We start from the raw sequence: 24954 nt of genomic DNA on the forward strand, positions 1-24954 counted from the left end.
GATTATCTCAAGATAGGACCTTCTAAGATAGATAGCCCGTTCATGGCGATTACATGAATTAAACCTTTACTAACTACTATTACGGTTGGGTATTGCACAGTCATCAGAAGGAATGTCAGTCTTCCAAACCATAATTCAACCTTCACATTTTTTTAACCATCATCACTGTATTCTTTTGGCACACGCGCCTATAATTATCCACTTACCTTTAAAGTGTCGGCCACCTCTTTGGCCTTTCCTGATAGTAAAATTTCCTTACAGTCAATGTCACTTTAACCATCTCCAAATAAATTTTCTACCTTATTTCAATCACAGCTTATGTGAAAATGCTTTCCTTAAAATCTGATGAGTAAAAAAAAAATCACCATTTTTCCATAAGTTATTGCCTCAGTCTTTAGAGGTTAATCACTGTCATGACTGACTCTCAATCATAATTAGAACATCTTTTATCTTAAGTCCTAATTGCCCTGAACAATTTCGACCATTACTGGTTCGATCCATACTTTCTCGTGGTTTAACACGTGCCCCACTTGGCAACATTATAATTACGTCATATTTCCTTTATCAACATTTCTATTCTTGAGAATTTTGAATATTACCTTTCTCCTTGTAAACCTCTAAGGTTATCCTTCAATCGTTCTTCCTGTATTCCCTAGATACAGGGCATATCAAAATACCATTTACTAATACCAGAATCATAGTCTATATACTTCTGAAAAAAATTTCTCCATTGATCCTTAAAGGTTGTTACTACCTTAACCCTTTCCAATTCATACTGTCAAAACTCATACTATCCCTATTAAGGGTGAAATGCCAACCTTTATGCATTCCCCTAGGATTCATTTTAAGTTACCGATGTTCTATCCTTAATTCCACCTTTAAAAGGTACCTGCATCCTTCCATGGATAAATAAAGTCATATATCCCTGATATGGGTATCTTATTCAATCATTCCCACCTCGATAGTAAATGCCTAATTTCACAATAACATCTGTATACAAAATGAGGTTAATCAAAATGGCCTCCAAAAGATAACAACGGTTATCCGCTTTTCTTGCCTAATCTGGTAACGATAACATGGATGTTCTGGAAGATATTGGTCGTGTTCAACGTGAACTTCTTCTTAATAATTCCTTATTTACTTTTGTTGTTTATCTCAACAGTCACCTCAATGTTGGGATATCTTTCATATCTGGCGTCTCCCTTTCTGGGTATCAAGCCACCGGTCTTACACTTCACATTCTTGAAGGTCACTTCCTTCATCCCATTTTCCTAATTTCTTACTTCCTTGTCTCCTCAGTCTATCCGCGTCTCATATTTAACCTTCGAACTATCTCAAGTTTTCCTCAAATCCTCCCAACTTACAGGGGATAAAATATATGTATCTCTTATGCCTTCACCCAGCAATTTTAACTCATGGTGAATCACCCTCATCCTGATGATTACATACTTTTTCTATTTCTATTGCTACGAGTCTTTAGGGTTTCCTCATACCCAATTCCTTTATCATTCCTCAAACTCTCTTGCCTTTATATTCCTTTCCACTTCATTTTCCTTTTTTTTATTTTCCTTTCTCTTATCATTATTTCATGAACCAACACAACATAAGCATTGATTTCAAATTTCCCGTCATTCTGGATTCGTGTCCTCAGAACGAATCTTGATAACTTTTATAACTTAGATTCATAATTCATCATACTCGTCCGCCTTTGTTCTGGCTCTAAAGCTTTTACACTATCTCCTTATCTTTGGGGAATTACTTTCCCGAAACAATTGACTGAACTTAAATCAGTTTATTCTAACCTCTGGCTCCGTGCCTTTCTTGGTCTTTCACCAGCGGGTGGTCTCTCTCTTAGGAGGGTAAGTGACAAAATAGTCTTTTGTGGTTCATCAATCATTTAGAATCTCAAATGATTCCTCTATTTCCTTTAGCCAGGCTATTGCCTCGACTGGGTCAACCTGTTCCTTGGAACTCTGAGAGCTTAACGACTTAAAGGTCATGAAGAATTTCCTACCGCATTGTTTCCTCAAGGTGGTGGTTGGGGATAATAGTCTAAGTTCTTTTAAGACAGGTCCATGAATTTCCGTATAGGAGTACCGTCTTGGGTCTCCTTATCTCGCTCGACTTTTGTTTCCTCAGTCTAAATGTTTCTTCCTACTCCCCATACTTGGAGTCATCTTTTAATTTAAAATCTTCATTTTCCACTTCATCATGTTATGGGTTCCTTTTTGTCTTGGTGGCAACCTCCCTGACTATCACGTTCAGGGTTTGCTCTAACTCTTATTCCTCAAACTAGCTTTCATCTAAGATTTCATCTTTAAGCTCTTAAACATTTGGAACCCAAATTCTATGGGAATACCTCATTATTCCCTTATCATCTCTCTCGGTATTAATCTCATATATATTTGTTGGCTCTCTGCCTTCATTCATCACTTTTACTGAAACAATATGTTCTTTTCCAATAATTCGGGCTGTATTGCTATCTCAAACAGCTTTTCGGTACCGGCTCCGGTTACCTTCACTTTTATTTCCATTTTCTCAAAATCTCTTATAAACTCTCCAAAAGACATTATCATCTTGAGTCTCTCCTTTTTACTAAGGGCATCAGCCACCATATTGGCTTTCCCCGAATGATAAAGAATCTCCCAATCATTATTCTTGATTAGCTCTAACTGCCTCCTCTGGCATATATTGAGCTCTTTCTACGTAAAAAGGTACTAGAGCTCCTATGGTTTGTGTAAATCTTGCACTTCTCTCCATACAAGTAGTGCCTCCAATCTTTAGGGTAAAACTATTGCCACGAGCCTAAGCTCATGGGCGGTGATATCAAATTTCATATTACCTTAATTGTCTTGACGCAGACGCGATTATCTTGCTGTGCTAAGAAGCACCCTAATTCCTTATGCGAAGCGTCACTTACAAATCACAAAATCTCCTTTTCCATCCGGCAACGCCAGCATAGGGGCCATCACCAACCTCTGCTTCAGTTCTTGAAAGCTGTTCTCGCATTTCTCTGTCCATTCGAACTTCTCAGTCTTACGAGTAAGCCGCGTTAAAGGGGCTACTATCTTTACAAACTTGAACGAACCTCCGGTAGTGACCGACCAATCCTACCTCTGGTAGTCGACCTAACCATGGTCATCAATTCATCAGTGGTCCTTTATCCAATCTTGTCAGGATCCTCCTTGGGATCCTCCTCAACAACTATCCCTTCTAGGACAACCTCCTCAACCGCTACATCTTCAATATCAGCATCATCCGGTCCTGCATTAGGACGCTCTATTGGATCCACAATCTGATCTCCGGTTAGTAATAAAATATCATCGCGATGTTGCTCCTCAACCTCAGGGTTCGGAGTCCCGCTACCATATACGATAACGAATTACGCTCCTATCACGATATTTATAAGGGTTCCCATAAGGGTTTTAACTGTCAGTGCTACGTTAGGTAGCCCGACTATGAACTTGGCAAGAGTTCTTATTATCTTAGTTAACTTATTATCTTAACGTCCCATCATCTCTGAGGTTTATAACGCTTAGCTCTGATACCATTTCTGTAACACCCCCAGATCCGGGGTCGGGGATCCGGGTCGTCACGGTCTTTCTTTCCACAATATCACTTCACTTAATTAATAATAAATAACCTTATGCTGTGACCCCACGCTAACACACACCACAACCCGTTATAGTCTCAGAGATGAAATTTAAATAAGTACAAGTCTTTGAATCCACAATTTAAAAGTTATTACAACCCGAAATGATTACTTGATAAATTTACAGTTAATTGCCATTATCTGCCACAAGTTATAATTATACATAATTGATTCTCAAAAGTAGATGGTCTGATCTACAATAGATCTACCTCTGCAGCTATAGCAGCTACAACATCAACGGGAAGACGCGGGACGCTTCCCACGCGCTTGCGCTGGGTCTGCTGGAGTCTGGCCATCTTTCCTAACTGTTGTTGTGTGATGAAGGAATAAAGCAAGGGTGAGCAGCAAGCCCACCAAAATAATATGTATAATGATTTACAATATATGAGCCTACTCATAATACTCATGAAAGTCTTGGTCAAAAGAAATGAACCAAGTTTGATATCTTAATGCGATGAAGTCGCAAAATATTCAGTATATATACATATATACTTTTCAAAATATTGGAAGTCCTCTTCCATGCATAATATACACAAAGTCCCAGTGTATAACTGTATATAAAAAAATATCGTTGCAAGGTGATCTCATATATCTAACCTTGTCTCAACGTTTTTCTGAAAATCTTTGTCATTCATAAGACAATTATTAATTAGATATAAGTTTAAAAGATGAAGTTACCAAATACTTCACTACACTTATATCATTCCCAAATACTACTTGAACTACCACCGTTCAAGTTATAATCAATTTCAAAAGTTCATCCCACTGATGAGACCACAAGATAAGACTTGAATAGATTCAATCTTTGAAATATTATTGAATGAAAAAGTTATGAGATACTTTATTTAGTCCCGATATATATATATATCCACATATATATATATCCCGAAAACATTTCCTGGAACCTCTGTTATGTGAAGTATGAACAGAGTTCGAAACATCCAATGAATTTTGGAAAGGAAAAGAATTTTGGCATAAACCCGATATCTCGCTGATCAGGCAAAGATACCAATAAGTAACCTTTTCTACTAGTAGATGGACGAATTCCCCACTGGTCATCACCCTGGTCATAATTAAGACCTATGCTGGACTGCCACTCAGCCACTTATGCATTTGATGGACTCCCACTGAGCCACTTACACAATAATAGACCGTACCCCGGCCTGTCGCTTATGCCGACTCAATGAGAGGGGCTTACTTCCCGAACGTTGGGCAAGTAATCAATTCATTTACCAAATCTGCAACCTTGTTGCGAATATAAAATACACCATAGAGCCGGATCCCTCAGGTTTTGAGCGAGTATTTAAATCCCCTTCGAAAGGAGGATCTTAAATATAAAAATGAGTTTTGGGATCCGCTCTAACTTTTAAAAAAATCATTTTGAAGACTCGCAAAACATTTTTAAGAATGTTTGGAGTGAAGCTGATTTAATGAAGTAAATCAGTCCCCAGAATATTTAGAATATGTCTGAATATTATTATTTAAATAATATTCCCATAAAGAATAATCTTTATAAAATAATTGAAGTAGAAGTATTAAAACTTATACTTGAAATGAATAGCAAATAATCAAATATATACTTATACGAAAGTAATATCTTTATTTGAATAATCAAAAGTAAGTTTGATTATCGACACCTTATTCTTTAATACAATAAAGAATATTATTAAGTAATAAGCGGAGTCATAATACCTCGAATGAATACTATAAATAATATTCATAAAATAAAGGAGTCATACGTCCTCAAATGAATATCCAAGTAATATTCAATAATAATATAAACTGAGTCATAAGCCCTCGAATGAATATTCAAATAATATTCAAATAATAAAATAAACTGAGTCATAAGCCCTCGAATGAATACTCAAATTAATATTCAATTAAGTAAAATAAAGGTATCGAATAAACCTTATTCGATCCATAGTTTTAAAAACTATATCCATATATATATAAATATATATATATATAATATACTCGGGAACATCGACTCCCGGTTTAGAAATATGTTCACCTTTTATCCCCTATACTAAGGGTATACGCAACTACTTGCTTATTTCTAGCATAGGTATTATGCAACTATAAGCATTGAAATCAACAGATAGATAACCAGATTACGAAATAGACATGCATATATACCATATCAGCATGCTTCAATATATCGCAAAATTTGCTAATAACAATCATGCACTATCACAAGATAATGCATATACATATATTTACATCACAACAACAGTATATCGGATAGAAAACTTGCCTGAGCGACTGGGGGTTACGAATGGCTCGGGACGAGTCTGGTAACCTATAAACAACAAGTAAGTTGGAATTAAACCAAAGTCACTTGTAAATCTATACTTTAACTAACTTAGACTCTAACGCTTATTCTGCGCTTACTGATTCGCTTAAGTCACTCGGGTACCCTCGGCTCCACCATTTTTAATAATTTAACCTTTACGAGTTTTAAAGCGATTCCTTCGCGAGTGACTTACCAACTGCCTAAAACACTTACCATAAATGTTTCATGCATTAATTAACCCTTTTTGGTCTTTAACCTACATTTCAAAGTAAGGCGAGGGAAAAAGTTTCGTTCGCGAAACGCCGTTACTTGAAACGGTCGTTTCTCCTAAACCGTAAATCGGAATCGAACGAACTACATATCAAAACGAAGCTCGTAACATGAGCTATCTAAACATGGCAGTGGTCACAATCTAGCAGGGGGTTCTCGGGTCCTAATGCTATGCACAAAAACAGTCCAAAGAAAATCGGACATTACGACGGCTATGTTTACGCGATTACCAATATTTATACCACTCCAATTCTTTACCAATTCACTACAAACCACCCAACCATCATCAATACATCAAACACAACTTATATCAAGGCAAAGTCAGTCCATAATCTCAAGGTTTTCCAACTCATTCAACCACAAACATGATCTACTAATCCATAACTTAAGATTCATTAACCATTAACCAAGATTCATATCCAAAATCACCACAAATCCAACCCAACTATCTAACATACATGGATCTTGCTATACATACATGGATATTTCTATATAGACATTAATCCATCCATAAACTCATCAAAACTCAAAGTTCAAACTATAAGTTAAAGGTGAAAGTTGTTTATACCTCCTTGAAGCTTCCTAACACAACCCAAGAGCTTTGAATGCCTAAAAGAACCTTGATCCTTGCTTGTATAACCTTAATTTTTCATAAAAATCCAAGAAAACTAAAGTTATTTCTTGAAGGTTACTATTCACCATCTTCTTCCTTGATTTATAGAAAAAGATTGGCTTGGAATTAGAAGCTTAAACTTATAGGAAGTATGTAACTTAACTAGGAGAAGCTAGGATAATTACCTTGCTAAATAATAAGTGGTGGAGCTTGGATCTTCAAATTTTAAGAAATGGGCCGAGAGCTAGCTTGGGAAGAATGATATTTTTGTGTTTTGTTTGATGAAAATGAAATGATTTGCTTGGTTGGTTGATTTTTGTGTTGTTTTTGGTTAATGACTTAATTAACCTTTTATTTGTGTGGTTATAAACCAACCACACCTCCTCCTTCCCTATGTCATGCTTGTGTCACCTTGCACATGTCATTATGCTCCCACTTGTCCACACCTTGTGGTTTGATGATGTCACAATCCCTGGCTTCTTGTACAAGCTTGTCTCTTGGTCACTTATTTGTTTTACGGTTCGCTTATCTTTCGTTCTCGTTTATCGTTTGAGGGATCTTATATTCGGGATCTTATTACTTAGGTTCCCTTAACCTTTCTCAATATATTATATTCCTTTTATGATCCTCTCCTATAATCCTTTAATTTCAATCCTTTTTATCCTGTTACCTTATACTCAATTCTCTCCGTATCTTGTGGATTTCCGGGAAAAATCAAAGTGTTCGGAATTGGATTCTGACGATCTTTACATACACTTATATACCACATAGAGTACTAATAATATCCCATAAGATCAATAACAGAACCCCTACATAGCGTGGCATGAAAAGTTTTCTCGTTCAGCAAAAACACTATTCATAAGGGTTTCAAAATTTCTCAAAAATTGGGGTTATTACAGTAGTGCTCACAGTTTCTGTCAAATTCCAAATTTGCTCTTTTCAAATCCTAAATTGCATAAACCAAATTAAACCAAACATACCCAGTATATGCCGCTTATCGCAAGTTCTGGGGAGGGTAAGATGTACGCAGTCTTCCCCTCATTCAAAAGAATAAAGAGACTGTTTCCCAAAGACCACCAGCTTATGTGTATGCATGTGCACAATATGTAAAAAGTGTAACAATTTGAAATAAACTAAAGTTTGATAGCATAATATAAATATAGGTTAAGACAAACCTTAGGCTATGACATTGTTCACATAGGACTTATCAAATTCAAATGCATTTTTCTCTTGACCACGAAATTATTTTACCACCCATTGACAATGAACTAAAATTGCAAAATAATCCACCAAACACGCCCATTTTTTCCATTTTTTGTCGTTCTAACTTATAATAACATCCTCTAAAATGCCTTTGTCGTAGAGATCATCATCTTTCTTCACGAACTGTGCCATTTCTCTTTATGAGTTCTTGCCAGGAAGTTTTTTGTGTGTATGTATAGATTATTTATGTGTGTCTATTTGGATAGTGGAGTCGAGTAATGAAAATGTGGGTAACCAGTGAGACAATAATTTCACGCCCCCGGAATACTAAATACTTTTCTCCTGGATTCCATATCTTGTTGACAGAGAAATCATATGTATGCAAATTCAAGTCCTCTTAATCTCTCTTTGTAAGCAAACCGGTAGTAGATCCAAGTAGGCTATGATTGAAGGTATTGGGCAGGGCAAATTTTGTAACCGTCACAGAGAAAAACACAGAAGATACAAGAATGAACCTTGATTAGTTCAAAATAAATCTTTAATGAAATAGTGACGGAAAAGTCCTAAATTACATAAAAATTTTAAATTTATGCATCATTAAACTATAAAATATTTATATATAATTTAAAATATTTATGTTTTATGTATTTTGATACAAGCATTACAAAATTTGAGTTTATATTACAACAGAACAGACATGGTCCATATTTCATTAAAGTGATCTTTTGATTAATTAATAGTAAGAGAGTGATAAAATTAAGAGAATTTGTAAGAAATACCAATTTTGAGTAGTTTTTTAAAAAAAACATCTTATTAAAATTCTTGCATATTTAGTATTTTTCTTAAAACGGAAGTTAATAAATTACAAATTTACGACGCATACTATCAATTTTAAATACTTTTTCTCTCGGATCACTATGTTCTTTAATCTCCCTATATCTCCTATCTCGTTCTCTCTCTCCGTCTACAATTCTCTACATCTCTCTTTTCATGTCTCTCAGTTATCAATTATTTCCCTCTGTTTCGTTGTTAATTCGTAAGTCGTGTGACGATAGTATACTTTTATTTTGACTTTCTCTATAATTTGATTTATTAATTTTATCAATTGATTTATTTTATTAATTAAATATGAATTTTAATTCGTTGTTTATGTTCTAAGTTGTGGTTTAATTGGTTATTTTGTGAAATTAGGGTTTTGTAATTGATTCAATTTTGTTAACATAATAAGAATTAGCTATTGGAATGTGAATCGGGGAAAAGTGAAGAGATCAAATTAATGTGTTAGGAGGTTATTAACATAGTGATTATGTTTTGGTATCAGATGGCTCTAACTAAGCAATTTGCTCGCAAGTCTACAGGAGGAAAGGCAACAAGGAAACAGCTTGTTACAAAGGCTGCTCGTAAGTCTGCTTCCACTACTGGCGGAGTCAAGAAGCCACACTGATATTATCCCAGAAATGTTGATCTCCGATGTATATTTCTTATATGTCGTTGTAATTGTAATGTGTTAATTATAGTTTATATTTTTAACTGATGATCGTGATTGATAATTATTTTGTATTTTGAAGTGAAATTCGCAAATATAATAAGAGTATCGACCTGTTAATTAGGAAACTCATGTTCAAAAGACTTGTTTATGAAATTGTACATGATTTTAAGGTTACTATATGACTGCTAGTTACTAATGATTTTTGGTGGTGTAATTTAAATTGTAAGATTGTTTAAGTTAATGTGCTTAATTTTGTGTTATTGTTGTTGGTGCACATTGCTTATTGGTACGTGGTGGTGGAGTATAACGATGAATTGCAGTTTTTAGTTTATTGGAAATATATGTATATGCATAAATTGGACTCATATTGTTGGTCATATAAGTAGGATATTGTTACGTGTTTGTTGTATAAGTAGAATATGTAGCTTAGTTTGGTAGAAGGTTCTTGTTGGATGTTGAAAACTTCTGGTATAATGGAAACATAATATATTATGTTGCTGTATTCTTTGTTATAGTATTGTTGTGATAGCATATGATGTTTTTTCTTATGATATATCTCTGGCTAGAATTGTAATATCCCATAATTTTTAGAATTAGATTAATAATTGAATAATAGAATAAAAAGTATTAAAATTAGATAAATATTAGGATATTAAAAATGAATTAGACTAATGGGCCTAAAATTTGGATCATATTCTAATATGGATAACTTGTAGATTAAGAAATAGGGGTTTGCAACATTATAAATACACAGTATTCCTCTTCCTCGTTTTTATTATCAAAATTCGTAGGGCTTTTACACACATAAATCAGCAGTCTTGTAAAATTCGTAAAAATTCATCATAAGTCAGAATTTGTTGATTCTCGACTTTTTAGGAAGGTCTTTTTGTTCTCCAACTTTCTAGATTCGTGTTTTTCTGTTAGATATATTTGAGATGTCATGTCTAATATGATTTGTGTTTAGTTTTTATAACTTAATAAGAGGACATATCAGGACTTACTGAAATCAGGACTTACTGGAAGTCGGAACTTAATATCAGAACTTAAGGTCATATCAGAACTTAAGTGCGGGAAGACTTTCAGATAAGGATAGAAGCTGATTTACAAGAGAGGATCTGGACTAAAACAATTGAAGATATGCATGGAAAGAGTTAGAGGACTAGAAGACTTATAGAAGATATCTGATTGATATATTTTACGAGACAGAATTGTATTTCATATCAATTAAAAGTTATCTTGTAATTGTGTACTATATAAACACAGACTTAGGGTTTACACTATATGTGTTATCATTATCGAGAAGATTATACATTGTAACCTAGCAGCTCTTAGTGATATTTGTTCATCACTGAGAGAGAACAACAGTTCATATTTTTAATTTTCGCTTGTCAAGCCTTCGAATGTGCATAACCATACCAAATCTAACGCACATCAGAGACCATATATAGATTTAAACTGGAGGATTAGATAGAGCTAATACATGATTATTGCCATCATTCCGGCAATCAAACCAATAGGGAATCTATTAGTCCCCACTTCCTTCTCCGAAAATCATATTTTCATAATAATTTTATCAATTATCGACACGTAAACATTTTCACACATATATACTAATATAAAGGATCAGATAGAGCTAATACATGATTGATTCCATTATTCCGGCAATGAAAACAATAGGGAATATATTATTCCTCACTTCCTTCTCCAAAAATCATATTTTCATAACAATTTTATCAATTATAGACACATAGACATATAGCACTCATATACATGTATATGGGATCAGATAGAGCTAATACATGATCGTTTCCATCACTCCGGCCATCAAACTAATAGGGAATCTATTACTCCTCATTTCCTTCTCCGAAAAAATCAAAGCTTTACAACAATTTCATCAAATATAAACCAATGTCTAACACATAGAGACTATTAGTATAGTGTGTGTACATAAATATGTTCATAAACTTGATTTCTCACATTTTTCTTGAAAAGATTAAAACTTTACAACAAACCCACAAAATATCTACTAAAAAATAATACCCAACCAAGGAGAGAGAGAACGAAAGCGAGAGAGAGCGTAAGCGAGAGAGAAAGAGGGAGGGAGGGAGAGAGAGAGAGAGAGAGAGAGAGAGAGAGAGAGAGAGAGCGGGAGCGGGAGCGGGAGCGAGGGAGGGAGGGAGGGAGGGAGAGGGAGAGAGGGAGAGAGGGAGAGAGATAGAGAGAGAGAGAGGGGAGAGGGAGAGGGAGAGAGAGAGGGAGAGAGAGAGAGAGGGAGGGAGAGGGAGAGAGAGAGGTAGAGGGAGAGGGAGAGGGAGAGGGAGAGGGAGAGGGAGAGGGAGAGGGAGAGGGAGAGAGCGGGAGAGGGAGAGGGAGAGGGAGAGAGAGAGGGGGAGCGGGGGCGGGAGGGGTCGGGGGAGAGAGAGAGAGAGAGAGAGAAAGAGAGAGAGAGAGAGAGAAGAGAGAGAGAGAGAGAGAGAGAGAGAGAGAGAGAGAGAGAGAGAGAGAGAGAGGAGCGGGGGAGGGGGAGGGAGAGGGAGAGGGAGTAGGAGAGGGAGAGAGGCAGAGAGAGAGCGAGAGAGAGAGCGAGAGAGAGAGCGAGCGAGAGAGAGAGAGAGAGAGAGAGAGAGAGAGAGAGAGAGAGAGAGAGAGAGAGAGAGAGAGAGAGAGAGAGAGAGAGAGAGAGAGAGAGAGAGAGAGAGAGAGAAAGAGAGAGAAATTGGCAATTGAAAACACAATGAAACTGATAGTTTCACCTGTATATTGACACTTGAACATACCAAAGCGACACCTTCGAGTGAGTGCAAACTCTTTAGAACTTAACAATAGACAAGAGGAAGAAAAGTCTTGTTCATAACTAATGATGATCCCCTCATACAATCTAGACAAATACTTGTATGCTACACTCCCGCCACTAACCACAAACTCTAGTCAATTACAACTGAATCAAACCACATTTCATGTTTCAAATTCTTCTAACCACGTGGGTTGTTTTCGCACTCGTGTGGGTCTGGTAGAGTTGTTCTGTGGAGCCTTGGGCTCATTATTTTGGGCCATTGGTATCATATTGGGCTCATTATCCATATATTCAGGTTTTGTATCATTCTCCACGTCTTGAGGAATCACCTTGTCCGCAAGGTAAAAATCTGGATAGAACTTGGCAAACTGATTCCTAGATTCCCAGGTAGCATTTTCAAGAGCGCAATCTTCCCACTGTACTAATACTTGCTCTTGTGGAACACCCTGCACTAACACCCGTCTAGTGGCACATATAGCAACTGGGGAAGAGATAGGATATTTATGATAAGACTCTTTAGGTAGTACAAGAGCTGGAGTTAAATCACGTCTGCGGAAGGGCTTGAGGAGTGAAATATGAAACACCGGATGGATCTTGGAGTCTCCAGGAAGGTCTAGGCGATAAGCCACAGATCCGATGCGCTCCTGAATTGAAAACGGACCATAATAACATTTGGCTAACTTGTTAGAAGATCGGTTAGCCACATAATGTTAACGATAAGGTTGTAACTTGACTAAAACCTTATCACCAACCTCAAGTTCAAGTTCTCGACGATGAGCATTAGCTTTCTGCTGCATTCTGTGTTGTGCAGTCCGTAAATTCTCCTTTAAAGATCGCAACAAGGCATCACGATCATGAAGTAACTCATCCAATGCTTGTATTGAAGTTGAGCTCTCTGAATAAGAAGGCAAAGAAGCTGGTTCTCAACCATACAAAGCCTTATATGGAGACATTTGAATACCAGAATGAAAACTGGTGTTATAAGAAAACTCTGCCCAACCTAGATACGCGTACCAAGTGGAAGGTCTGTCCTGCGTAAATGATCTTAAATATTGTTCCAGACCATGATTGACGACCTCTCACTGCCCGTCTGTTTGCGGGTGGTAGGTCGTACTATGCTTCAAGGTGGTGCCACTTAACTCAAAAAGCTTCTTCCAAAAATTACTAAGGAAAATTGGATCATGGTCTGAAATTATGGTACGAGGAAACCCATGGTGTTTAACAACTATATCAATGAAAACGCTCGCTGTTTTGGTGGCTGTAAAGTGAGTAGGTAAAGCTCCAAAATGAGCAGATTTTGTCAACTGGTCCACGACCACCAGAATTGTTATAAATCCTTGGTACAAAGGTAAACCAATAATGAAGTCCATGATAACGTCCTCTCATACCAGCGATGGAATTGGCAGCGGCTGTAGAAGACCTGTTGGCGCTTTGGTGGAATATTTTGTTTGTTGACACAACAAACAAGTAGAAATGAACTGTTCAACATCGCGTCTCATGTGTGGCCAATAAAAGAGGGAAGAAAGCTGAACTAAAGTCCATTTTATGCCTGCATGGCCTGCAATCGGTGTAGCATGAAATTCATGTAACAAGGATTCTTTCAATTCTGAATGTTGACTAACATAAAATCTTCCTTTGTACCGAATAATACCATCTGTGATAGAGTATTGTGGTGGTAAGGCTCCGTGTCCATATTTTTTATGTAACTCTAACAAGTCTGGAAGAGAGTTATTTTCCTTGCGCAGCATAGACAGAAATTCGGGAATCGTGCGACTTGTTAATAACATTGTATAAGCAGATGTGCCAGTGTCAGGCTGCCTTGAAAGTACATCTACTGCGCTGTTAACCTTGCTAAGATTATACTCGATCTTAAAATCATATCCCAATAACTTTTGAACATAAAACTGCTGCTCTGGAGTCTGAATAACTTGTTGAAGGAGCTCCCGAATGCTTTTCCGATCAGTGCGAATAATAAAAGAATGACCAAGCAAATATTGACGCCACTTATGCACTGCTTCAGCAATTGCATGAAGCTCTTTGATATAAGTTGAAGATACTTGCAATCGAGGGCCTAACTTTTTGCTGAAATATGCAATCGGATAGTCAGCTTCCATTAACACGGCTCCAATGCCAACATTAGAGGCATCAGTTTCTATAACAAATTCTAGTTGGAAATCCGGCAAACAAAGAACTGATGCTTTAAGCATAGCTTGCTTAAGAGATGTAAAAGCACCCTCTGCCAAGGAAGACCAATTAAAGCTATCCTTGCGCAATAAATCTGTTAGAGGGGCTGTTATAGAGGCATATCCTTTAATAAACCTGCGGTAAGTAAGGCCCAAAAACCCCCGGAGTTGTTTAATATTGGAAGGTTTAGGCCAATTAACCATGCTATCTAATTTCTGAGGGTCAGCCTTAACACCAGAGGCCGTAACAATGTGCCCCAAATATTCAATGTTATCCGGGAAAAACAAACACTTGGAGAGTTTCAGGAAAAACTGATGTGTGTGGAGACACTTAAGTACCTTACGCAAGTGCACACAATGATCATTTACTGACTTGTTGTAAACTAAAATATCATCAAAAAAACAATGACAAATTTACGTAGATAAGGAGCAAATAATCAATTCATGGTGGCCTGAAATATGGAAGGACTGTTCGACATCCCAAAAGGTAGTATAAGAAACTCAAAATGTCTGTCATGAGTCCGAAAAGCTGTCTTGTAAATGTCACGATCGGATACCCTGATTTGGTGATAACCAGCCCGCAAATCTAACTTAATAAAAACACATGCATCTCCTAACTCATCGAGTAGCTCATCAATAGTTGGAATTGGAAATTTATCTTTAACAGTGACTGCATTTATGCTCTATAATCCACACAAAATCGATATGATCCATCTTTCTTTTTAACTAGTAAGACTGGTGATGAAAAAGGACTGTGGCTTGGAGGAATTATTCCTTGTTCCAACATTTCCTAAACCAATCATTCTATTTCAGCTTTCTGGAAGTGTGGGTATCGGTATGGTCGAACATTGACTGGTTTAGTGTTTGGGAGCAAGTGAATTTTGTGGTCAATTGCTTGATGAGGTGGTAAAGATGTTGGTGTATGAAACAATTGTGCGTACACTTGAAGAATATTACTGATGGAAGATGGTAAGTCTGATGGAAACATAATTGTCTCGCTCACATTCATTAAAGACTTTTTCTCTTGGGCACAATCCTGTAGAGAGATAAGCTCAAACAGACCTTGTACCTCATCGTGGGTCACTAAAGCTTGTAACTAATTGAAAGATAATTTGTGAGGCAATAAAGATACATCACCGCGTAGCATAATAGGAGAACCATTCCAGCTAAATTCCATGGTTAACGCGGCATAATCATGTGATACCTTACCCAACGTTTGTAACCACTGAATTCCAAGAACAATGTCTGGACCTTCAATAGGCAGAACATACAAATCCATGGAAAATACATGACCCTGAATAAGCACAACAACATTGGGACAATAGAACTGACAAACTAAGGAATCACCATTACCAATGTAGACTCTAAACGTGCTAGTTGTGTGCACATCCAACCCTAATTTTTCCACCACTGTTGGTTTTACAAAGTTATGAGTACTACCACTGTCAATAAGAACTTGAACTTTATGCCTATTTATTTCTCCCATAAGTTGGAGAGAACGTGGAATACCTTGACCAGCGAGAGCATTTAAGCTTGAAATATCACCTGTGACAAGTGACTCCTCAACAGAATCATTAAATTCTAGAAAAAAATTCGCGTCGTCTCCTTCTCCATCATCATTTCCCAACATTAGTAAGAATTTGCAACGACACTTATGAGATGTGTTCCACTTTTGATCACAATTATAGCATAACCTTTTTTCTCTTTTTTCACGAAGCTCTTGCGGAGATAGACGCCGTACAGGCAATGTTGCAGGAGGAGTAGGCAACAAGGGGCCATTGCCGATGTAGTAGTTGATAAAATGCTGGACACATTCGCACCACTGGAATTTATATGCTTGCTTGCCGTGGTAGAATAACCAACTGATTTCGGTGGAATGGAAACATTAAGATTGGTCGAACTCTTGGGGTTACCTTATACGCCGGATAAGTAGCAGCCTTAGTGTCATCTCCTCATGCTTCATATAATCTAGCTAAAGCAAATGCCTCCATTAAGCACGTAGGACGGGAAATAAGAAAGTCCCGACGTATATCTGCTCGAAGTCCTGTAATAAAGAAAGAAACCAAGAGAGGCTCAGAAATACATGTAACCTTGTTCATGATATCCTCAAACTCAGCCTGAGTTCAGCAACTGTGGTTGTCTGGGTAAGCTTGGACAATGTGCCCTGATGATCTTCGTAAATAGAATCACCAAAATGTAACTTGAGTTTTTACAGAAATTCAGTCCAATTGGTGAGTAAGTTGTTTGCTTTCATCCATTGATACCACACAGAGGCTTTACCTTCCAGATGAAAAGAAACAATTCATAGCCTATGAGAATCTGAAGTTCCATGAAAGTCAAAAAACTCGTTAATCCGGAAAGCCCAACCATGTGGATCTGCCCCATCAAATTTTGGAACTTCTAACTTCATATTGCGTAAAGGAATAGAAGATTCCTCAGTATTTACAGAGGATGATCCGGAATGTTGGAAAGTTGATTCTTCTGCAATACGGGAAATTGACCCATTGAATTGAGATTTTAATTCAGCCAAACGAGAATCTATTGAAGCCATGTGTTGTTGTAACATTTGATGGACAGCAACAGCTTGGTTATCCAATTGTAATTGTATAGCTTTTATAGCTGCTAAAAGATCTGTCTCAGCCATATCTCTCTCAATAAAAGTACCAATTGATACGTTCACATGTATATTGACACTTGAACATACCAAAGCGACACCCTTTAAGTGAGTGCAGACTCCTTAGAACTTAATAATAGAGAAGAGGAAGAAAAGTCTTGTTCATAATTAATCATGATCTCCTGATACAATCTAGAAAAATACTTATATGCTACACTCACGCCACTAACCACAAACTCTAGTCAGTTATAACTAAATCAAACCACGTTTCATGTTTCAAACCCTTATAACCACGTGGGTTGTTTTCGCATTCGTGTGGTCCTCATAGAGTTGTTCTCTGGAGCCTTGGGCTCATTATTTTAGGCCGTCGGTATCATATTGGGCTCATTATCCATTTAATCAGGTTGTGTATCAGAAACCCTAAAGCCATTTATCACATCTCCCCCAATTTTGTAATCATTTTCAACCCTAATCTTTCTTTTTGTAGTGCTCACAGTTTCTGTCAAATTCCAAATTTGCCCTTTTCAAATCCTAAATTGCATAAACCAAATCAAACCAAACATACCCAGTATATGCCGATTATCGCAAGTTCTGTGGAGGGTAAGATGTACGCAGTCTTCCCCTCATTCAAAAGAATGAAGAGGCTGTTTCCTAAAGACCACCGGCTTATTTGTATGCATGTGCACAATATGTAAAAAGTGTAACAATTTGAAATAAACTAAAGTTTGATAGCATAATATAAATATAGGTTAAGACAAACCTTAGCCTATGGCATTGTTCACATAGGACTTATCAAATTCAAATGCATTTTTGTCTTGACCACGAAATTATTTTACCACCCATTGACGATGAACTGAAATTGCAAAATAATCCACCAAACACGCCCATTTTTTCCATTTTTTTTCGTTCTAACTTATAATAACATCCTCCAAAATGCCTTTGTCGTAGAGATCATCATCTTTCTTCACGAACTGTGCCATTTCCCTTTATGAGTTCTTGCCAGGAAGTTTTTTGTGTGTATGTATAGATTATTTGTGTGTGTCTATTGGGATAGTGGAGTCGAGTAATAAAAATATGGGTAACCAGTGAGACAATAATTTCACGCCCCCGGAATACCAAATACTTTTCTCCTGGATTCCATATCTTGTTGACAGAGAAATTATATGTATGCAAATTCAAGTCCTCTTAATCTCTCTTTGTAAGCAAACCGGTAGTAGATCCAAGTAGGCTATGATTGAAGGTATTGGGCAGGAAAAATTTTGTAACCGTCACAGAGAAAAACATAGAAGATACAAGAATAAACCTTGATTAGTTCAAAATAAATCTTTAATGAAATAGTGACGGAAAAATCCTAAATTACATAAAAAATTTAATTTTATGCATCATTAAACTATAAAATATTTATATATAATTTAAAATATTTGTGTTTTATGTATTTTGATACAAGCATTACAAAATTTGAGTTTATATTACAACAGAACAGACATGGTCCATATTTCATTAAAGTGATCTTTTGATTAATTAATAGTAAGAGAGTGATAAAATTAAGAGAATTTGTAAGAAATACCAATTTTGAGTAGTTTTTTAAAAAAAACATCTTATTAAAATTCTTGCATATTTAGTATTTTTCTTAAAATGGAAGTTAATAAATTACAAATTTACGATGCATACTATCAATTTTAAATACTTTTTCTCTCGGATCACTATGTTCTTTAATCTCCCTATATCTCCTATCTCGTTCTCTCTCTCCGTCTACAATTCTCTACATCTCTCTTTTCATGTCTCTCAGTTATCAATTATTTCCCTCTGTTTCGTTGTTAATTCGTAAGTCGTGTGACGATAGTATACTTTTATTTTGACTTTCTCTATAATTTGATTTATTAATTTTATCAATTGATTTATTTTATTAATTAAATATGAATTTTAATTCGTTGTTTACGTTCTAAGTTGTGGTTTAATTGGTTATTTTGTGAAATTAGGGTTTTGTAATTGATTCAATTTTGTTAACATAATAAGAATTAACTATTGAAATGTGAATCGGGGAAAAGTGAAGAGATCAAGTTAAGGTGTTAGGAGGTTATTAACATAGTGATAATTTTTTGGTATCAAATGGATCTAACTAAGCAATTTGCTCGCAAGTCTACAGGAGGAAAGGCAACAAGGAAACAGCTTGTTACAAAGATTGCTCGTAAGTCTGCTTCCACTACTGGCGGAGTCAAGAAGCCACACTGATATTATCCCAGAAATGTTTATCTCCGATGTATATTTCTTATATGTCGTTGTAATTGTAATGTGTTAATTATACTTTATATTTTTAACTGATGATCGTGATTGATAATTGTGTTGTATTTTGAAGTGAAATTCGCAAATATAATAAGAGTATCGACATGTTAATTAGGAAACTCATGTTCAAAAGACTTGTTTATGAAATTGTACATGATTTTAAGGTTACTATATGACTGCTAGTTACTAATGATTTTTGGTGGTGTGATTTAAATTGTAAGATTGTTTAAGTTAATGTGCTTAATTTTGTGTTATTGTTGTTGGTGCACATTGCTTATTGGTACGTGGTGGTGGAGTATAATGATGAATTGCAGATTTTAGTTTATTGGAAATATATGTATATGCATAAATTGGACTCATATTGTTGGTCATATAATTAGGATATTGTTACGTGTTTGTTGTATAAGTAGAATATGTAGCTTAGTTTGGTAGAAGGTTCTTGTTGGATGTTGAAAACTTATGGTATAATGGAAACATAATATATTATGTTGCTGTATTCTTTGTTATAGTATTGTTGTGATAGCATATGATGTTTTTTCTTATGATATATCTCTGGCTATAATTGTAATATCCCATAATTTTTAGAATTAGATTAATAATTGAATAATAGAATAAAAAGTATTAAAATTAGATAAATATTAGGATATTAAAAATGAATTAGACTAATGGGCCTAAAATTTGGATCATATTCTAATATGGATAACTTGTAGGTTAAGAAATATGGGTTTGTAACATTATAAATACACAGTATTCCTCTTCCTCGTTTTTATTATCAAAATTCGTAGGGCTTTTACACACATAAATCAGCAGTCTTGTAAAATTCCTAAAAATTCATCGTAAGTCAGAATTTGTTGATTCTGGACTTTTTAGAAAGGTCTTTTTGTTCTCCAACTTTCTAGATTCGTGTTTTTCTGTTAGATATATTTGAGATGTCATGTCTAATATGATTTATGTTTAGTTTTCATAACTTAATAACAGGACATATCAGGACTTACTGAAATCAGGACTTACTGGAAGTCGGAACTTAATATCAGAACTTAAGGTCATATCAGAACTTAAGTGCGGGAAGACTTTCAGATAAGGATAGAAGCTGATTTACAAGAGAGGACCTGGACTAAAACAATTGAAGATATGCATGGAAAGAGTTAGAGGACTAGAAGACTTATAGAAGATATCTGATTGATATATTTTAGGAGACAGAATTGTATTCCATATCAATTAAAAGTTATCTTGTAATTGTGTACTATATAAACACAGAATTAGGGTTTACACTATATGTGTTATCATTATCGAGAAGATTATACATTGTAACCTATCAGCTCTTAGTGATATTTGTTCATCATTGAGAGAGAACAACAGTTCATATTGTAATAGAGTTTATTGAATATACTTGATCTTTTTTACATACTTGTGTTGAAATCAATTTGATTGTATAAACACTGTATTCAACCCCCTTCTACAGTGTTGTGTGACCTAACAAGTGGTATCAGAGCCTTTCTGTTAACACATATACAGTAAAGATCCAAACAATCAAGTCTGAAGAAACACAAATCCCAATCAAGCCCACCAAAACTCAAGAAACTCAAAACACCCAAACCCATAGTCGATATGAGACTATTAGGGTTCCCATACTGAGACCTTCTGAGTATTCCATATGGAAAGTGAAGATGGCTATGTTTCGGGAAGCTATAGATCCAGAATACCTTGATAGGATTAATGAAGGATCATATAAGCCTACCAAGCTCTCTGATGCAATTGATGATCAACCAGCAGAGTCCATACCAAAGGAGAAAGGTGATTACACTGCTGAAGACATCTCATCTATTTCCAAGAATGCAAGGGTAAGGCATTTGCTGCATAGTGCTATTGATAATGTCATGTCAAACAGGGTAATTAATTGCAAGACTGCAAAGGAGATATGGGATGCTTTGGAGACAAGATGTCAGGGAACTGATGCAATCAAAAAGAATAGGAGGACTATACTCACTCAAGAGTATGAGCACTTTGACTCAAAAGATGATGAGTTATTAACTAATTTATATGACTGGTTTGCCAAACTCTTGAATGATCTGTCACTGGTGGACAAGTAATATGATCTTGAAGATTTGATAAGTGGCATTTATACCACTTAGAACGTCTTATAATGGCTTGAATTGAGGTCTTGAAATCAAGTATTTTGTGTATTTGATGCGCTTTCGAGTGTTTTTGTATTTCAAGGTATAACTTGCGAATTCAGGGAGATTTCATCAAAATAAGCCTAGGGGAGTACTTGGGATTAGTCTCGGGGAGATATGCGAAGAAATAAGCTAAATCAGGAGCAAGAAGTTCATTTTTCCAGAAGCATGCCAGGCGCCCACCTGGGATCTGGGGCGGCCGCTTGGGAGCTGAGGCGCCCGCCTGGAAGCTGGGGCGGTCTCCTGGAGTCGGGTTTTCTGATTCGGCTTTTTATTAATTGATAAGTGGAATTTAATACCACTTAGAACGTCTTATAATGGCTTGAATTGATGTCTTGAATTCAAGTATTTTATGTATGTGATGCGTTTTTCTAGTATTTGTGCATTTCAGGGTATTACTTGCATTTGTGGAGAGATTTCATCAAGAATAGGCCTAAGTATGTGCTTGGCATTGCAAGTGGGAAGTTAGGAGCAGAACGTAGCAGAAAACAGGAGAAAAATAATAAATTTTCCAGTGAGGTGTTGGGCGCCCGCTCAGCCTGGCTGGGCAGCCGCTGAGGAAGCTGGGCGCCTGCTCAGGATTGCTGGGCGGCTACTCAGGGAAGTGAATTAAAATCCTGATTTTTAGAGTTCTATTCCTGTTCAACTTCTGAATTCTGAGATAGCTGGGACTTGTGGGGCTCCTATATAAGTAGTTTTCAGAGACGTTTCACGTGTGTTGAATCGTGGTATCAATCAAGGAGCATGGAGATAAGGAAGAAGACCATTTTAGCACATCGCAACGAAGAAGAGGAAGCATAGTTTTCTTGTGATTCTTTTATTCGTTGTATCAGTGGATGCTAATTTTCTTTACTTTGAACCTTATTACTCTTGTGACGTACTCTGGTTTTAATAAGTATTTTTATTAGTTATTCTCGTGTGTTATTATCATGTTTTATGAACCCATGGTAACGATGAGTTCAATCATGGGCTAATCGTGATCATGGGGTCGTAACGGATTTACTATGGAATTCTTTAGTTAGTTATTTGATATCTTAGTGTGTGATGATTGTATGATATCTAGTATTGGTTGTGCTTATTCGTCTTATGTGGGTCACGAACATATAAGATAGGGTGTTAATCTCTTGTGAAGCGACGGTGGATCTTGTAATTTAGAACTTGCCATGCTAGCATAGGTTCATGTATGTGTATGCATGATTAGTGGGTAACTCTAACCATTTTACTTGCCTTGTGTAATCATAAGGAATAACTTGTGCTTAATCGTTATGTTATCAAATTCTGTAGACATATAGGGTCTCAACATAATTGATGACTATTCAACTTCTATCTTAATTGTGGATGTTTGGTAGAATGGTATTACTACAATGAAAGTTGGCGTTTATCAGTTTCGTGTTGTTCGATTAATATCATCACCGTTACATGCTAAGGGTAATCACAATAACTATTGAAGGAAGTAGTAATAAAGTTATGATCTCATGTGTGTTTAATATTGTTAATTCAAGTGTCAATTAAGTGTTTAATTCTCGTAGTTAATTATAGTTAATCAAATCTACGTGTTATTGTCTTGACGTTGAGAAGTAATCATACATTGGCGAGTAAGTGTTAATTGAACATAATTAGTCTGAGTCTCTGTGCGAACGAACTAGAAAGTGTTCTATATTACTTGTGAACACGTATACTTGCGTGTATTATTAGCGTGTGTTTTCTGCCCTAACAAGTTTTTGGTGCCGAAGCCAGGGACTCGGCGTATTTGTTTAGTTTATGTACTTACCATCAGTGGTAGTTTGGACTCATTGATTAAGATGTGTTAGTGTTTCCGTTTGTGTTTCAGGTACTTTAGCGAGTGTTTATGCAAACATGTTCTCGTACTCGTAAGAGGACTTTAGATACGGCTGAGGAGACAGACTCAGTTCTTGATATTCCGGAGAAGATAGATTTTGAAGATTCGGATAAAGAGAATGAGCAGAAAGAACCAGTAATCATGGGTGATCATATAGTTTTGGCAGATCCAGCTCTTATGGACTTTTCTCGGCCTAAAATTGATGACATTCAGTCAAGCATCCTTCATCCGGCTATTCAGGCTAACACTTTTGAAATCAAGTCGGGCACTATTCAGATAGTGCAGAATTCTGTTTCTTTCGGAGGTGCTGCGATTGAAGACCCCAATATGCACATCAGGAATTTTGTCGAGATCTGTAGTACTTTCAAATATAATGGTGTGACTGATGAGGCTATCAAGCTAAGGCTTTTCCCATTCTCTCTGAGGGATAAAGCTAAGGACTGGTTACATTCTGAACCAGTTTGGTCCATCACTTCTTGGCAAGATCTTGCACAAAAGTTTCTGGTAAAGTTCTATCCAATGGTAAAGACTGCAGCTATGAGGAGTGCTCTTACTCAGTTTGCGCAACAACCAACAAAATCTATGTGCGAAGCTTGGGAGAGCTACAAGGAGATGTTGAGAAAGTGTCCACATCATGGTATGCCTGACTAGATGGTGATCACTGGTTTCTATAATGGTTTGGGGGCCCAATCTCGGCCCACGCTCGATGCAGCAGCTGAAGGCGCCTTGTGGGCCAAAAGCTATACTAAGGCTTATAATATTATTGAAACTATGGCTGCAAATGAGCATCAAAACCCAACTCAAAGGAAGATGCCTGGGAAGGTAACAGGTATTCTGGAAGTTGATGCAACTACAACTATTGCAGCGCAGCTCCGAGCGCTGTCTTTGAAGGTCGATTCTTTAGCCACCTATGGAGTTAATCAGATAGCTATGGTCTGTGAGCTTTGTGCAGGTTCTCATGCTACGGATCAGTGTTCTCTTGTTAATGAATCTGTTCAGTATGTGAACAATTATTAGAGACCGCAGCAGCCTGTACCAGCTACCTATCATCCTAACAACAGAAATCATCCCAATTTCAGCTGGAGCAATAATCAGAATGCTATTCAGCAACCATATCAGCAAGGCGTAAGTAAACGGTTTAATCCACCTGGATTCCAACAATCACAACACTATGCTCAAAGGCAATCATACCCTCAACAAGGAGGTGCTGCTCCACCTTCTAGTGCTGATTTCGAGGAACTCAAGCTGTTGTGCAAAAGTCAGGTTGTTTCTATCAAGACCTTGGAAAATCAAATTGGTCAAATAGCCAATGCAGTGCTCAATCATCAACCTAGCGTACTTCCAAGTGATACTGAAGTGCCAGGAAGGAAGAAAGCTAAAGAGCAAGTCAAGGCTATTACCTTAAGGTCTGGAAAAGTTGTTGATGCTGAAAAAGCAAAAGACGGAGAAGCTGAAGTTGATGATGAAGAAGAGAAGCAAAAGGAGAAAGGAGCGGAACCAAGGAAGATTACTGTTGAACACACTCTGCCTGAGGGTAATATAGGGG

At 36.5% G+C, this 24954-nt stretch overlaps 1 protein-coding gene and 3 non-coding genes across 4 annotated transcripts; all 4 read right to left on the bottom strand.

The window, feature by feature from the left end:
* Window positions 1-10977: 10977 nt before the first annotated feature.
* Window positions 10978-11063, bottom strand: LOC141694477 (small nucleolar RNA Z102/R77). Its single transcript, XR_012563780.1, has one exon. It is a non-coding gene; the product is annotated as a small nucleolar RNA Z102/R77 (small nucleolar RNA).
* A 74-nt stretch (window positions 11064-11137) lies between these two features.
* On the bottom strand, window positions 11138-11223 carry LOC141694478 (small nucleolar RNA Z102/R77). Its single transcript, XR_012563781.1, has one exon. It is a non-coding gene; the product is annotated as a small nucleolar RNA Z102/R77 (small nucleolar RNA).
* A 73-nt stretch (window positions 11224-11296) lies between these two features.
* On the bottom strand, window positions 11297-11382 carry LOC141694480 (small nucleolar RNA Z102/R77). Its single transcript, XR_012563783.1, has one exon. It is a non-coding gene; the product is annotated as a small nucleolar RNA Z102/R77 (small nucleolar RNA).
* A 1093-nt stretch (window positions 11383-12475) lies between these two features.
* Window positions 12476-17141, bottom strand: LOC141690994 (uncharacterized). The gene is made up of 8 exons (XM_074495746.1): window positions 16865-17141; window positions 16483-16541; window positions 15702-16301; window positions 15455-15593; window positions 13703-14880; window positions 13429-13618; window positions 13067-13209; window positions 12476-12958 (listed from the first exon to the last, which is right to left on the bottom strand). Exons 1-8 carry the CDS (start codon window positions 17139-17141, stop codon window positions 12476-12478), a joined length of 3069 nt encoding a protein of 1022 aa, XP_074351847.1.
* Window positions 17142-24954: the final 7813 nt, after the last annotated feature.

The sequence above is a fragment of the Apium graveolens genome, chromosome 10 (genome assembly GCF_009905375.1).
Source record: "Apium graveolens cultivar Ventura chromosome 10, ASM990537v1, whole genome shotgun sequence".
In the NCBI taxonomy this organism is placed as follows: Eukaryota; Viridiplantae; Streptophyta; class Magnoliopsida; order Apiales; family Apiaceae; genus Apium; species Apium graveolens.